At 39.3% G+C, this 17,681-nt stretch overlaps 1 protein-coding gene across 2 annotated transcripts in view; it reads right to left on the bottom strand.

Moving 5' to 3' along the window:
• Positions 1-3,031: 3,031 nt before the first annotated feature.
• ezrb (ezrin b) overlaps positions 3,032-17,681 on the bottom strand; it is a 105,706-nt gene continuing 91,056 nt past the window's right edge. Inside the window, exons 10-14 of one of the 2 annotated variants that reach the window (XM_062034910.1) lie at positions 15,656-15,816; positions 10,383-10,475; positions 9,944-10,271; positions 9,594-9,886; positions 3,032-3,808 (exon numbers count right to left, since the gene is read on the bottom strand). In XM_062034910.1, coding sequence (XP_061890894.1) covers positions 3,644-3,808; positions 9,594-9,886; positions 9,944-10,271; positions 10,383-10,475; positions 15,656-15,816 — 1,040 coding nt within the window. In that variant the 3' untranslated portion in view covers positions 3,032-3,643. Of the gene's footprint in view, positions 3,809-9,593; positions 10,272-10,382; positions 10,476-15,655; positions 15,817-17,681 lie in introns of both variants that reach the window. The other variant, XM_062034909.1, reaches the window with a different exon arrangement.

The following is a 17,681-nucleotide window of genomic DNA, read 5'->3' as shown; positions in this document are numbered from 1 at the left end:
ATGTGTATTTATATAGCCCTTAATCACAGTGTCTCAAAGGGCTGCACAAGCCACAACGACATCTGCGGTACAGAGCCCACATAAGGGCAAGGAAAAAACTCACCCCAGTGGGAATGACTATGAGAAACCTTGGACGAGGACCACAGATGTGGGGTAACCCCCCCCCTCTAGGGGAGACCGAAAGCAATGGATGTGGAGTGGGTCTGACATAATATTGTGAAAGTCCAGTCCATAGTGGATCTAACATAATAGTGAGAGTCCAGTTCATAGTGGATCTAACATAATAGTGAGAGTCCAGTCCATAGTGGATCTAACATAATAGTGTGAGAGTCCAGTCCATAGTGGATCTAACATAATAGTGAGAGTCCAGTCCATAGTGGATCTAACATAATAGTGTGAGAGTCCAGTCCATAGTGGATCTAACATACACAATGTATGTAAAAATACTAATTAATCACAAAAATATTTATATTTTGTATATATTTAATACATTTCTATATAATAAAAGTAACTTATAATAAGTAATAATCTCTAACCATACCAATATAAACACAAACAAAATATAAGTATTTTGTGATGAATTAGTACTTTTATAAACATTTACTAAATGTATGTTTAGTTATATCCTATATGCGCATATATATTATATATATATAATATATACTATTATATATATATATATATAATATATATAATATATATATAATATATATATAATATATATTATATATATATATATATATATATAAATGTAAACATACATTTAATACACGATGTATGTAAAAATATTAATTAATCACAAAAATATTTATATTTTGTATATCATTTAATACATTTCTATATAATAAAAGTAACTAATAATAAGTAATAATCTCTAACCATACCAATATAAACACAAACAAAATATAAGTATTTTGTGATGAATTAGTACTTTTATAAACATTTACTAAATGTATGTTTAGTTGTATCCTATATGCGCATATATATTATATATATAATATATATATATATATATATATATATATATATATATATTATATATATATATATATATATATATATATATATATATATATATATATATATATATATATATATATATAAATGTAAACATACATTTAATACTCGATTACTGGTAACGTATTATTTTCGGGCCTCCCTATGTCTAGCATTAAAAGATTACAGTTGGTACAAAATGCGGCTGCAAGGCTTTGACAAAAACAAGAAAGTTTGATCATATTACGCCTATACTGTATATACCTTTATATATACCTATACTGTATATATAATTATATATACCTATACTGGCTCACCATTGCACTGGCTTCCTGTGCACTTAGATGCGACTTTAAGGTTTTACTACTTACGTATAAAATATTACACGGTTTAGCTCCAGCCTATCTCGCCGATTGTATTGTACCATATGTCCCCGACAAGAAATCTGACGTTCAAAGAACTCCGGCTTATTAGTGATTCCCAGAGCCAAAAAAAAGTCTGCGGCTATAGAGCGTTTTCTATTCGGGCTCCAGTACTCTGGAATGCCCTCCCGCGTAACAGTTAGAGATGCTACCATCAGTAGAGCATTTAAGTCCCATCTTAAAACTCATTTGTATAATCTAGCCTTTAAATAGACCCCCCCTTTTTTAGACCAGTTGATCTGCCGTTTCTTTTCTTCTCTCCTCTTCTCCCCTGTCCTTTACGAGGGGGAGTTGCATACATCCGGTGGCCATGGATGAAGTGCTGGCTGTCCAGAGCCGGGACCCCGGGTGGACCACTAGCCTGTGCATCGGTTGGGGACATCTCTGCGCTGCTGACCCGTCTCTGCTCGGGATGGTTTCCTGTTGGCCCCGCTGTGGACTGGACTCCCGCTGATGTGTTGGATCCACTGTGGACTTGGACTTTCACAATGTTATGTCAGACCCACTCGACATCCGTTGCTTTCGGTCTCCCCTAGAGGGGGGGGGGTACCCACATATGCGGTCCTCTCCAAGGTTTCTCATAGTCATTCACCGACGTCCCACTGGGTGAGTTTTTCCTTGCCCGTATGTGGGCTCTGTACCGAGGATGTCGTTGTGGCTTGTACAGCCCTTTGAGACACTTGTGATTTAGGGCTATATAAATAAACATTGATTGATTGATTGATATGTAAAAAATACTAATTAATCACTAAATATTTATATTTGTATATTATTTAATACATTTCTATATAATAAAAGTAACTAATAATAAGTAATAATCTCTAACCATACCAATATAAATACAAATAAAATATAAGTATTTGTGATGAATTAGTACTTTTATAAACATTTACTAAATGTATGTTTATTAATATTTCCTATATGCGCATATATATAGGATGCGTATATATTTGTGGCTGACCACATAAAATGATGTGGAGGCCACGATAAAATGATGTGGCTGACCACATAAAATGATGTGGCTGACCACGTAAAATGATGAGGCTGACCACGTAAAATGATGTTACGGCCACAATAAAATTATGTAGCGGACCACATAAAATGATGTGGCGGACCACATAAAATGATGTGGCTGACCACATAAAATGATGTGGCTGACCACATAAAATGATGTGGCTGACCACGTAAAATGATGTTACGGCCACAATAAAATTATGTAGCGGACCACATAAAATGATGTGGCTGACCACATAAAATGATGTGCTGACCACATAAAATGATGTGGCTGACCACATAAAATGATGTGGCTGACCACATAAAATGATGTGGCTGACCACGTAAAATGATGTTACGGCCACAATAAAATTATGTAGCGGACCACATAAAATGATGTGGCTGACCACATAAAATGATGTGGCGGACCACATAAACTGATATGGAGAGCCACATTCGAATGATGTGATGGGCCACCATAAAATGAAGTGGCTGGGCAGATTTGGCCCCCAGGGCCTAGAGTTTGTCAAATGTGTCATAGGGCGTGCATTTGTGTTGACTTTTGACTTGAGTACAATTCCAACAAATCAAATGTCCTTATTAATACACTCTTTGATGCATAATCATGTTGTTTTTATTGGCAAAATGTGCGTTCAAATACAAAGATATTTATTTCTGTTCCAGTATTTGCTGCTGAATTAAAATACTTCAGAAACATTCACTTCCGGCAGCTCTCGCTTAAAAAAAAAATAATCATTTTTTAAGAAAACAAAAAGGCACAGTGCATCCTGATGTCAGCCAAGAAGCAAAGTACACAAAGTGATTTAACGGCCTGTTGCTGTATTATGATACACTTAAAAAACAGCGGCGCGATAATTTACAATTCCATTTCATCTACTGATCTGAAACTAAAAGCAAGGAACATGTTTTCGATATATGTTTATATAAATTGTCGTCATTAGCTTGCAAAAATATACAAACCAAATGCTATACCCTTTTGTTAATGTCCCGTGTACTTAATAAATATTCAAACTAGGCGTGAGTTTACCGCATGAAACACAACAAGGTTGATTGTGTTGCCCCTTCTGAGAGCTCGCTGCTATTTTGTGACTTGCTGTCGTTGACTCAATCACACAAAGAAGATAATAAACCAGTTTGGGCACAAAGTTTCTACAACAAGCGACCAGGAAGGGTTAGAAGTACGAGGCCGCGGAGAGTCCCGGGTACCTTATTTACAAGGCTTCGAACTCGTCGATCCTCTGCTTGGTGTTGCCCTGCCGGATCTGCCGCAAGGTTTTGTATTTGTCTCGGCCGGCCCGCACGTTCTCGGAGTGCAGGAGGTCGTTCTTGGTGTTCTTGGACTCGTCGCGTGCGTGGGCCAGCTCGGCGGTCAGCGCCTGAGGAGAGACCACACACACGGAGACGACGTTCATTTAGACAGGCGGAGCAGGGGAGCCATTCATACGGCGCCATGTGGGGGCAGGGTAATCCTTTCGCAATGCAGTCTGCTGAAAATGATGAAAAGCGCCACTGCACACATAGCAACTGACGCTGTGGTCAAAGTTGGAATTGCCGCAAAGCACATTTTAAGATATTCAACACTCTAGTGCCAGGTCCATTTAGAGCAGGGGTCACCAACGCGGTGCCCGCGGGCACCAGGTAGCCCGTAAGGACCAGATGAGTAGCCCGCAGGCCTGTTCTAAAAATAGCTCAAATAGCAGCACTTACCAGTGAGCTGCCTCTATTTTTTAAATTGTATTTATTTACTAGCAAGCTGGTCTCGCTTTGCCCGACATTTTTAATTCTAAGAGAGACAAAACTCAAATAGAATTTGAAAATCCAAGAAAATATTTTAAAGACTTGGTCTTCACTTGTTTAAATAAATTCATAAATTTTTTTACTTTGCTTCTTATAACTTTCTGAAAGACAATTTTAGAGAAAAAATACAACCTTTTTTAAACACATATACCTTTTTACCTTTTAAATTCCTTCCTCTTCTTTCCTGACAATTTAAATCAATGTTCAAGTAAATTTATTTTTTTATTGTAAAGAATAATACATACATTTTAATTTAATTCTTCATTTTAGCTTCTAATTTTTCGACGAAGAATATTTGTGAAATATTTCTTCAAACTTATTATGATTAAAAAAAATATTCTGGCAAATCTAGAAATTCTGTAGAATCAAATTTAAATCTTATTTCAAAGTCTTTTGAATTTCTTTTAAAATTTTTGTTCTGGAAAATCTAGAAGAAATAATGATTTGTCTTTGTTAGAAATATAGCTTGGTCCAATTTGTTATATATTCTAACAAAGTGCAGATTGGATCTTAACCTATTTAAAACATGTCATCAAAATTCTATAATTAATCTTAATCAGGAAAAATTACTAATGATGTTCCATAAATTCTTTTTTTAATTTTTTCAAAAAGATTCAAATTAGCTAGTTTTTCTCTTCTTTTTTTCGGTTGAATTTTGAATATTAAAGAGTCGATATTAACTATGTTTCAAAATTTAATTGTAATTTCTTTCGTGTTTTTTCCTCTTTTAAACCGTTCAATTAAGAGTAAATATCATTAATTATTAATAGTAACAGAGTTAAAGGTAAATTGAGCAAATTGGCTATTTCTGGCAATTTATTTAAGTGTGTATCAAACTGGTAGCTCTTCGCATTAATCAGTACCCAAGAAGTAGCTCTTGGTTTCAAAAAGGTTGGTGACCCCTGCTTTAGAGCCATCTTGTAATCAGTGACATTGTGGCGCCACCTATAGGTTGTGTGGAAAAAGGTTTTGGAAGACATGCTAGCATGGAGCAATACAGACATCCTCATTATAATCAGTGCCGCAGCCCTAAATACATTTTGTTGGTGGCCCCATTTCGGTCTTCGCTATTACGAGGGTTTGATTGTACAAACCCCGTTTCCATATGAGTTGGGAAATTGTGTTAGATGTAAATATAAACGGAATAAAATGATTTGTAAATCCTTTTCAAGCCATATTCAGTTGAATATGCTACAAAGACAACATATTTGATGTTCAAACTCATAAACATTTTTTTTTTGCAAATAATCATTAACTTTAGAATTTGATGCCAGCAACACGTGACAAAGAAGTTGGAAAAGGTGGCAATAAATACTGATAAAGTTGAGGAATGCTCATCAAACACTTATTTGGAACATCCCACAGGTGAACAGGCACATTGGGAACAGGTGGGTGCCATGATTGGGTATAAAAGTAGATTCCATGAAATGCTCAGTCATTCACAAACAAGGATGGGGCGAGGGTCACCACTTTGTCAACAAATGCGTGAGCAAATTGTTGAACAGTTTAAGAAAAACCTTTCTCAAGCAGCTATTGCAAGGAATTTAGGGATTTCACCATCTACGCTCCGTAATATCATCAAAGGGTTCAGAGAATCTGGAGAAATCACTGCACGTAAGCAGCTAAGCCCGTGACCTTCCATCCCTCAGGCTGTACTGCATCAACAAGCGACGTCAGTGTGTAAAGGATATCACCACATGGGCTCAGGAACACTTCAGAAGCCCACTGTCAGTAACTACAGTTGGTCGCTACATCTGTAAGTGCGAGTTAAAACTCTCCTATGCCAGGCGAAAACCGTTTATCAACAACACCCAGAAACGCCGTCGGCTTCGCTGGGCCTGAGCTCATCTAAGATGGACTGATGCAAAGTGGAAAAGTGTTCTGTGGTCTGACGAGTCCACATTTCAAATTGTTTTTGGAACCAAAGAGGAAAAGAACCATCCGGATTGTTCTAGGCGCAAAGTGTAAAAGCCAGCATGTGTGATGGTATGGGGGTGTATTAGTGCCCAAGACATGGGTAACTTACACATCTGTGAAGGCACCATTAATGCTGAAAGGTACATACAGCTTTTGGAGCAACGTTATCATGGACGCCCCTGCTTATTTCAGCTAGACAATGCCAAGCCAGGTGTTACATCAACGTGGCTTCATAGTAAAAGAGTGCGGGTACTATACTGGCCTGCCTGTAGTCCAGACCTGTCTCCCATTGAAAATGTGTGGCACCTAAAATAGCACAAGGGAGACCCCCGGACTGTTGAACAACTTAAGCTGTACATCAAGCAAGAATGGGAAAGAATTCCACCTGAGAAGCTTCAAAAATGTGTCTCCTCAGTTCCCAAACCTTTACTGAGTGTTGTTAAAAGGAAAGGCCATGTAACACAGTGGTGAACATGCCCTTTCCCAACTACTTTGGCACGTGTTGCAGCCATGAAATTCTAAGTTAATAATTATTATTTGAAAAAAAAAAAAAAAGTTTATGAGTTTGAACATCAAATATGTTGTCTTTGTAGTGCATTCAACTGAATATGGCTTGAAAAGGATTTGCAAATCATTGTATTCCGTTTATATTTACATCTAACACAATTTCCCAACTCATATGGAAACGGGGTTTGTATATAGAGATGTCCGATAATGGCTTTTTTGCTGATATCCGATATTGTTATATTCCTAAATTTGGCCCTCCGAGTCTAAATAATTGCCAAGGCCTGATGTAGTCTATATACTACTGCCATCTAATGTCTTAAAAAATGCAACTGCATGCAAAGTCTACTATATAATACTTGCAAATGAGACTCAGAAGTGTAAGAAAAACAAGATATATAACAACTGTACCTCACAGTCATCTTTATAATAATAATGTATCAGCATTAACATTTATTAACTCACAGAAGTACCAAAAATGTGTACCGGTATCAGTTGCCAAGTACAAGGAGTTGTTACCGTATCGATTGAAGTGCCATCTCATCCCTAGTTATCCATCCATTTTCAACCGCTTGTCCCTTTTGTCGGTCGCGGGGGGTGCTGGAGCCTATCTCAGCTGCATTCGGGAGGTAGGCAGGGTACACCCAGGACTAGAGATGTCCGATAATGGCTTTTTTGCCGATATCCGATATTCCGATATTGTCCAACTCTTAATTACCGATACCGATATATACAGTCGTGGAATGAACACATTATTATGCCTAATTTTGTTGTGATGCCCCGCTGGATGCATTAAACAATGTAACAAGGTTTTCCAAAATAAATCAACTCAAGTTATGGAAAAAAATGCCAACATGGCACTGCCATATTTATTATTGAAGTCACAAAGTGCATTATTTTTTTTAACATGCCTCAAAACAGCAGCTTGGAATTTGGGACATGCTCTCCCTGAGAGAGCATGAGGAGGTTGAGGTGGGCGGGGTTTGGGGTAGCGGGGGGTGTATATTGTAGCGTCCCGGAAGAGTTAGTGCTGCAAGGGGTTCTGGGTATTTGTTCTGTTGTGTTTATGTTGTGTTATGGTGCGGATGTTCTCCCGAAATGTGTTTGTCATTCTTGTTTGGTGTGGGTTCACAGTGTGGCGCATATTTGTAACAGTGTTAAAGGCCTACTGAAAGCCACTACTAGCGACCACGCAGTCTGATAGTTTATACATCAATGATGAAATCTTAACATTGCAACACATGCCAATACGGCATGTGTTGCATTAACTTATAAAGTGACATTTTAAATTTCCTGCGAAACTTCCGGTTGAAAACGTCTATGTATGATGACGTATGCGCGTGACGTCAATGGTTGATACGGAAGTATTCGGACACATTGTATCCAATACAAAAAGCTCGGTTTTCATCTCAAAATTCCACAGTATTCTGGACATCTGTGTTGGTGAATCTTTTGCAATTTGTTTAATGAACAATGAAGACTGCAAAGAAGAAAGCTGTAGGTGGGATCGGTGTATTAGCGGCTGGCTGCAGCAATACAACCAGGAGGACTTTGACTTGGATAGCAGACGCGCTATCCGATGCTAGCCGCCGACCGCATCTATGATCGGGTGAAGTCCTTCGTCGCTCCGTCGATCGCTGGAACGCAGGTGAGCACGGGTGTTGATGAGCAGATGAGGGCTGGCGTAGGTGGATAGCTAATGTTTTTAGCATAGCTCTGTGAGGTCCCGTAGCTAAGTTAGCTTAAATGGCGTCGTTAGCAACAGCATTGTTAAGCTTCGCCAGGCTGGAAAGCATTGAGCTGGAGGGGGCGTGGCCTCCAGCTCCGGCTGAATACCGGGAGTTTGTCGGGAGAAAATCTCTGCCGGGAGGTTGTCGGGAGAGGCGCTGAATATCGGGATTCTCCCGCTAAAAACGGGAGGGTTGGCAAGTATGGCTAAAGAGCTTCACCGATGTATAGTCGTGGAGATAAAAGTCACTGTGAATGTCCATTTCGCGTTCTCGACTCTCATTTTCAAGAGGATATAGTATCCCAGGTGGTTTAAAATACAAATCCGTGATCCACAATAGAAAAAGGAGAAAGTGTGGAATCCAATGAGCCAGCTTGTACCTAAGTTACGGTCAGAGCGAAAAAAGATACGTCCTGCACTGCACTCTAGTCCTTCACTCTCACGGTCCTCATCCACTAATCTTTCATCCTGGCTCAAATTAATGGGGTAATTGTCGCTTTCTCGGTCCGAATCGCTCTCGCTGCTGGTGTAAACATTCGGGAAATGTGAGGAGCCTTTCAACCTGTGACGTCACGCTACTTCCGCTACAGGCAAGGCTTTTTTTTTATCAGCGACCAAAAGTTGCGAACTTTATCGTCGATGTTCTCTACTAAATCCTTTCAGCAAAAATATGGCAATATCGCGAAATGATCAAGTATGACACATAGAATGGATCTGCTATCCCCGTTTAAATAAAAACATTTCATTTCAGTAGGCCTTTAAAGTCGTTTGTACGGACACCCTCAGTGTGACCTGTATGGCTTTTGACCAAAAATGCCTTGCATTCACTTGTAGATAGATATTATGTGACTGGGCCGGCACGCAAAGGCAGTGCCTTTAAGGTTTATTGGCGCTCTGTACTTCTCCCTACGTCCGTGTACACAGCGGCGTTTCAAAAAGTCATACATTTTACTTTTTGAAACCGATGCCGATCATTTCCGATATTACATTTTAAAGCATTTATTGGCCGATACTATCGGCAGTCCGATATTATCGGACATCTCTACCCAGGACGAGTGGCCACCTCATCCCTAGTTAGTAATGCCTGACTGTACGATACTTCTGCAATACTCCTAACTCTGACCGCAGTTTGCTTTGTCTGCCACGTCCTCATCAGCTGTTTATTACCGTGCATGGAATCACACGGCTCGTGAACGTAGACTTTCAGCACGTACCCGCAGCTGTTTCTGAACACGTTCGTTCTTCTGGGCCTCCGTCAGGCGAGTCTCCTCCTTGCGGTGATCGTTTATGCCTTCGAAGTCCAGGTCAGCGCTGAGCATGCTGTTTCCCTCGTGCATGCCGCTGCTGCTGCTGATATGCATGCCGCCTCTCTGGTACATGCCGCTGCCGTCGTGCATGCTGCTGCTGCTGTCGTGCACGCTGCCGCTGCTGCTGCTGTCGTGCACGCCGCCTCCCCGGTACATGCTGCCGCTGTCGTACATGCTGCTGTTGTCGTGCATGCTGTTTCTCTGGTGCAGGCTGGCGCTCTCGTACATGCTGCTGCTGTTGTCGTGCATGCTGTTTCCCTGGTGCATGCCGCCGCTGTCGTACATGCTGCTGCCGCTGTCGTGCATGTTGTTTCTCAGGTGCATGCTGCTGCTGTTGTCGTGCATGTTGTTTCTCAGGTGCATGCTGCTGCTGTTGTCGTGCATGCTGTTCCTCTGGTGCATGCTGTTGCTCTCCTGCAAGCTGTTGCTCCCCTCGCTGTCGCTGTTGTACTCGTAGGGTTGGTCGTACAAGCCAGGGAGCGGAGGTGGAGGCGGAGGCAGCGATGGCAGAGGGAGCGGCGCCGTCATCATCGCCTTGTTGAGTTCTGCCTTGGTCTTCATCAGATCCTCCTGGGCCTCCTTGGCCTGGTGGAGGACACACTAATGACTATCGCTGTATGCCTTTGTGGTATCACTTCTACTTCTGCTTCACTTTCATCGACATGAGCGTGTTACACACACACGAAAAGTGCTGACCTTTTGCTGCCATGTGTCTGCCTCGCTCTCCTTGCGCTTCCTGGCCTCCTCCAGCAGAGTGATCCTGGCTGTGTGCTCCCTCAGCTCTGAAGCCTGAAACAAAAAACAAGCAAAACAAAACTTATTTGTTGCGTTTGACTAAGAATATTAAGTCACAAAAAAACCAACAGTTTTGTTGCATAATAAAGAAGGAAAAAAAACATGTATAAGTCTCACTGGAGTATAAGTCGCATTTTCTTTACTATACTGGCCTCGATAACGGGAACCGGTTCTCAAAAAGGGATTCGAGTCCATGGAATCGGTTCTTTTCTTATCGAACAACCGGGAGAACCGATTTCGAACATCATCCCTACTCTTACCATAATATGTTACGTTAACATACCAGCATACTTGCCAACCTCGAGACCTCCGATATCGGGAGGTGGGGGGTGGGGGCGGGGCGTTGTCGGGGGTGGGGCGGGGGGCGTGGTTAAGATGGGAATATATTTAAGCTAGAATTCACCAACTCAAGTATTTCATATATATATATATATATATATATATATATATATATATATATATATATATATATATATATATACACACTACCGTTCAAAAGTTTGGGGTCACCCAAACAATTTTGTGGAATAGCCTTCATTTCTAAGAACAAGAATAGACTGTCGAGTTTCAGATGAAAGTTCTCTTTTTCTGGCCATTTTGAGCGTTTAATTGACCCCACAAATGCGATGCTCCAGAAACTCAATCTGCTCAAAGGAAGGTCAGTTTTGTAGCTTCTGTAACGAGCTAAAGTGTTTTCAGATGTGTGAACATGATTGCACAAGGGTTTTCTAATCATCAATTAGCCTTCTGAGCCAATGAGCAAACACATTGTACCATTAGAACACTGGAGTGATAGTTGCTGGAAATGGGCCTCTACACACCTATGTAGATATTGCACCAAAAACCAGACATTTGCAGCTAGAATAGTCATTTACCACATTAGCAATGTATAGTGTATTTCTTTCAAGTTAAGACTAGTTTAAAGTTATCTTCATTGAAAAGTACAGTGCTTTTCCTTCAAAAATAAGTACATTTCAATGTGACCCCAAACTTTTGAACGGTAGTGTATATACACATATATATATATATATATATATATGTATATATATATGTATGAAATATTTGACTTTCAGTGAATTCTAGCTATATATACATACCGTAATTTCCGGACTATAAGCCGCTACTTTTTCCCCTCGTTCTGGTCCCTGCGGCTTATACAAGGGTGCGGCTTATTTACGGCCTGTTCTTCTCCGACACCGACGAAGAGGATTTCGGTGGTTTTAGTACGCAGGAGGAAGACGATGACACAATGATTAAAGACTGACTTCATATACCGGTAGGCTGGTTATTTTGATAACGTACAGGCGAGCACTTTGTATTACTTTGCACCGTTGTATTATTTGTACTCTGCACGAATGCTGTTCGCCATGTCAAAGATGCGAAAGTTTGATTGAATGATTGAAAGATTTATTGTTAATAAATGGGATGCTTTGCGTTCCCAAACAGTCATCTCTGTCCCGACAATCCCCTCCGTGGTAGCAGGAACCCCTATATACTACGCTAATTACACATCAAAACCCTGTGGCTTATAGTCGGGTGCGGCTTATATATGGAGCAATCTGTATTTTCCCCTAAATTTAGCTGGTGCGGCTTATAGTCAGGTGCGGCTTATAGTCCGGAAATTACGGTGTATATATATATATATATATATATATATATATATATATATATATTTTATTATACATATAAATAAAATAAATACTTGAATTTCAGTGTTCTGGAGGCTATCCAGTAGATGGCAGTATTGTCCTGTTTAAGAGTGTCACAACATTGCTGTTTACGGCAGACGAACTGCTTTACGGTAGACTAAACGTGACTGCTGTTGTTGTGTGTTGTTACCGCGCTGGGAGGACGTTAATGAAACTGCCGAACAATAAACCCACATAAGAAACCAAGAACTCGCCCTCGATCATTCTACAGTTATGACGTCATTGGGCAGGCAAGCTGTTTATATTGTGGGAAAGCGGCCGTGAGAACAGGCTGTCCCCACTCAGGTCCGCATTGAGCTGGAGGGGGCGTGGCCTCCAGCTCCGGCTGAATACCGGGAGTTTGTCGGGAGAAAATTTCTGCCGGGAGGTTGTCGGGAGAGGCGCTGAATACCGGGAGTCTCCCGGTAAAAACGGGAGGGTTGGCAAGTATGCATACCAGGCACGTTCTCAGTTGGTTATTTATGCCTCATATAACGTACACTTATTCAGCCTGTTGTTCACTATTCTTTATTTAGTTTAAATTGCCTTTCAAATGTCTATTCTTGGTGTTGGCTTTTATCAAATACATTTCCCCCAAAAAATGCGACTTATACTCCAGTGCGACTTGTATATGTTGTTTTCCTTCTTTATTATGCATTTTTCGTCTGGTGCGATTTATACTCCGAAGCGATTTATACTCCGAAAAATACGGTAATCCGAAAAATACCGTAGTCAAGGAGGCCGGTAACTGATATTTGGAGCCTATATTCATGATAAACATGACTAGCATACGCCAGTAAACAGCTGAACACGGCTTTAAGTGTTTTTTATTTTTAGTAAACCCTGGACCAGTAGCGACATAATGTTTTATGCTGCACTAATGTTGGGGTTAATTAACCTAAAAACATTAGGGGATTTCACAAAAACCTTTATTACTTGTGTCTAACGCTGTGGGTCAGAGGCACATCAATATTAGCATGTCAAAATATGGAAAATCTCTTGGGAAAAGTTTTATTTTTTTTTGTAATATTTCATGGCCTGAACTCGAACAAAAAAAATCTCTAAATCACAATAATTATCTAGGCAATTTTATAGCAGTTTATGGATTTAATACATTGTAAGGTTTCCTCATGAGAAACCCTGAAATAATGCAAACATTTACCGAATTTTTCGGAGTATAAGTCGCTCCGGAGTATAAGTCGCACCGGCCGAAAATGCATAATAAAGAAGGAAAAAAACATATGTAAGTCGCACTGGAGTATAAGTCGCATTTTTGGGGGAAATGTATTTGATAAAAGCCAACACCAAGAATAGACATTTGAAAGGCAATTTAAAATAAATAAAGAATAGTGAACAACAGGCTGAATAAGTGTACGTTATATGAGGCATAAATAACCAACTGAGAAGGTGCCTGGTATGTTAACGTAACATATTATGGTAAGAGTCATTCAAATAACTATAACATATAGAACATGCTATACGTTTACCAAACAATCTGTCACTCCTAATCGCTAAATCCCATGAAATCTTATACGTCTAGTCTCTTACGTCAATGAGAGAAATAATATTATTTGATATTTTACGCTAATGTGTTCATCATTTCACACATAAGTCGCTCCTGAGTATAAGTCGCACCCCCGGCCAAACTATGAAAAAAACTGCGACTTATAGTCCGAAAAATACGGTAATTCACGTATCTTATAGTTTAGACATTTTTCAAGTGGCTCATACCATTTCTTCCTGGATGTTCCAGAAAGTAACATAAAAGCATTTATTTCCCACCTTAAAACTCATACTGTACACTATCTTTAAAATAGACTCTGCTTTAGACCAGTTTTTAGACCAGTTGACACACTGTGTGTCACACACACACACTTAAAAGCTTAGCTAAAACTTCTGGGAAAATACACCCATCAAGTCACACAAAAACCTTTGAGCTCAGATAAAAAAAAAACTTTATAGGTTCCCTATGAAGTTTTTTTTATCTGTAAGTTAAAAAAAACCTTTCCAATTCAGCTACATTTTCTTAGGGAAATTACACCCCAAAGTCACACCCAAACTTTTTAAATTTAGCTAAACTTTTGTGGGGAAAATACACCCTAGAGTTACATAGTAACTTTTGAGTTCAGTTAAACTTTTGAGGGGGAAATACACCACTGATGTCAAAAAACAACTTTGTGGTTCGGCAAAATCTTTCTGGGAAAATGGAAATGGAAAAGACGTCACCTGAACTTTTCTGGTATAGTGGACGCCAAAGTCACACAAAAACTGAGCGGAAGTCGAAAGTTTCGGTGAGACTTTGGGGTGCATTTTACCAAAACAGTTCAGCTGAATTTGAAACTTTTTTTTTTACTTTATAAGTGTTTTTCCCCTGAAAATATTTAGCCTCAATAAAGTACTATCTATCTATCTATCTATCTATCTATCTATCTATCTATCTATCTATCTATCTATCTATCTATCTATCTATCTATCTATCTATCTATCTATCTATCTATCTCTCTCTCTAAATACAAGGTTTATTTCGGACCTTAGGGGTGTATTTTCCCACAAAAATTCAGGGTGACTTTTTAAATTTCAATTTAGCTTCGTTTCTCAAAAAATGTCTGTAAAAAAAACACCCACAAAGTCACACAGAAACGTTAAAAGTTTGGACTATAACTTTTGAGGTAAATACTCCTCTGAAGTCCTTTGACGTTTGGCTAACACTAACAAGGACAAAACACCCATAAAGTCACTCAGAAAGTTTTGAGTTTGGCTGAAATGTTGAGAGAAAACAAGTCACACAAACTTTAAGACCTTGCAATGCTGGGCGTACAATTCAGAATTTCAGGGGAATCCTTCAAAACTGACCTCAATTAAAGGTAATACATGCTTTCTGCTTCTCTTTTGTGGTGTTTAGAAAAAACACCAAATAGGGAGTACCGTATTTTTCGGTTTATAAGTCGCAGTTTTTTCATAGTTTGGCCGGGGGTGCGACTTATACTCGGGAGCGACTTATGTGTGAAATTATTAACACATTAGCGTAAAATATCAACTAATATTATTGATCTCATTCACGTAAGAGACTAGACGTATAAGATTTCATGGGATTTAGCGATTAGGAGTGACAGATTGTTTGGTAAACGTATAGCATGTTCTATATGTTATAGTTATTTGAATGACTCTTACCATAATATGTTACGTTAACATACCAGTTGGTTATTTATGCCTCATATAACGTACACTTATTCAGCCTGTTGTTCACTATTCTTTAGACATTTTAAATTGCCTTTCAAATGTCTATTCTTGGTGTTGGCTTTTATCAAATACATTTCCCCCAAAAATGTGACTTATACTCCAATGCGACTTATATATGTTTTTTTCCTTCTTTATTATGCATTTTCGGCCGGTGCGACTTATACTCCGGTGCGACTTATACTCCGAAACATACGGTAGTCTCAACAAGCGGTAACTAAAACTTATACAACTATTTTGTGTACAGACCAGCTCCTCTTGCCCCTTCATCTGACTCTGGGCATGGCGAGCCAGTGCCTCTTTAGCCATTAGGGCAGACTGACGCTCGGACTCCAGGCGAGCGGCCTCCTGGTGGGCTTTCAAACGCTCCTGCTCCAGCATCATGGCTCTCTGCGTCTGTTCCTGCAGATCTGAAGTATCCAAAGACAAAAAAAATATAGATGTCACTTCCAATATTCACATTTGCAAGTAGATAGTTAAGTTGATTAGCAGAGGTGGGTAGTAACGCGCTACATTTACTCTGTTACATCTACTTGAGTAACTTTTGGGATAAATTGTACTTCTAAGAGTAGTTTTAATGCAACATACTTTTACTTGAGTATATTTATAGAGAAGAAACGCTACTTTTACTCCGCTCCATTTATCTACATTCAGCTCGCTACTCGCTACTGATTTTTATCGATCTGTTAATGCACGCTTTGTTTGTTTTGGTCTGTCAGACAGACCTTCAAAGTAGGATCTATCGCATGCCTGCGTTTCACCAATCAAATGCAGTCACTGGTGACGTTTCACCAATCAAACAGAGCCAGGCGGTCACATGATTAACATAAAGTTTCAGCGGCAACAAGCTTAAGCTTACATGAACTCAACGTCAAATTTGAGGAAGCACATGGCGGGTAAGTAATGTTAGTAGATATTTTGGCTGTCACCGTAGGCTGATGTTAGCTTCCCTGCTATGAATCACTGTCAAATGTATATCGTGTGGGGACATTTATTAACGCACTGCAGCCTCATAGACAGACACACACACACACACACACACACACACACACACACACACACACACACACACACACACACACACACACACACACACACACACACACACACACACACACACACACACACACACACACACACACACACACACACACACACGCACGCATGCATACAAACACCAATCAGAAGTGCACAGTGTGTTCTCAGGTGCAGCCCACACCTATCAGTTTATGGTTTGCGTAAAGGCTAACTTGTTATTTTCCTTTGTAATCTCTGCCTACTGAGCCTATGGTGCTGTTAAGTTATTGTGGCTCAATTTGCCTTAATTTTTTTATGTTAATGTGTTATTATTTAATATATATTATTGTTTTAGTTGCTTAAGAGATATTCCTGGCTCGGAATTTCCTCATTGCTATTTTTATGTTTTTGTGCATTATTTGTTAAACGAGCAGGTTACTCATCAGTTACTCAGTACTTGAGTAGTTTGTTCACAACATAATTTTTACTTTTACTCAAGTAAATATTTGGGTGACTACTCCTTACTTTTACTTGAGTAATAAATCTCTAAAGTAACAGTAATCTTACTTGAGTACAATTTCTGGCTACTCTACCCACCTCTGTTGATTACTGTCTCTGAATTGTAATGAATTCCCTTGAGGATCAATAAAGTGTGTCTAAGTCTACTTCTTGAAGAGAAACCCCAGATCAAACATGTTGATTTATATCCAATTTCAAAACTATACCTCTAACCACTAAAAAACTTTAAAATCATACAAGTTACAAGACACTTTATTTGTCATTGCACTTAAAAAGTACAACGGAATTTGTTAAAACATCAGTAGAAGAGGGTTTAACAGAGTTTGTTTTATTATTTACCTATGCATGGTACTATAGTAAAATATATTGTTTATTACTCATTTTACATTTTTCATTGCATTTTACTTTAGTTGCAGTACAGTGGAACCGCGATTTGCGAACCCCTCTCTTTATGAACTTTTCGGTTTATGAACTTTTAGACTGCACCAAATATGCCTCCGTGTGTAAACCATGTCTCCGTGTGCGAACGCTTCATTCATTCATTTTGTGTCCCGTTGGCAGCCATTTTGTGCTTGCTTGTATCGAAGAGATTAAGGAAGCTAGCAACTTTTTCATTGTGATGAGAACAGATTTTTTGGGAAAAACATGCCAAAGTGGACTTATTACACAGTAAAAGTACTTTTTGTCTCATAAATTCCACTTTCTTACATAACTATGACAGTTGATATCTCATAATTAT

Source organism: Entelurus aequoreus, linkage group LG23 (assembly GCF_033978785.1).
Source record: "Entelurus aequoreus isolate RoL-2023_Sb linkage group LG23, RoL_Eaeq_v1.1, whole genome shotgun sequence".
NCBI classification, from domain to species: domain Eukaryota; kingdom Metazoa; phylum Chordata; class Actinopteri; order Syngnathiformes; family Syngnathidae; genus Entelurus; species Entelurus aequoreus.
The sequence above is the reverse complement of the archived record's forward strand: the minus strand, read 5'-3'. Positions and strand labels throughout refer to the sequence as shown.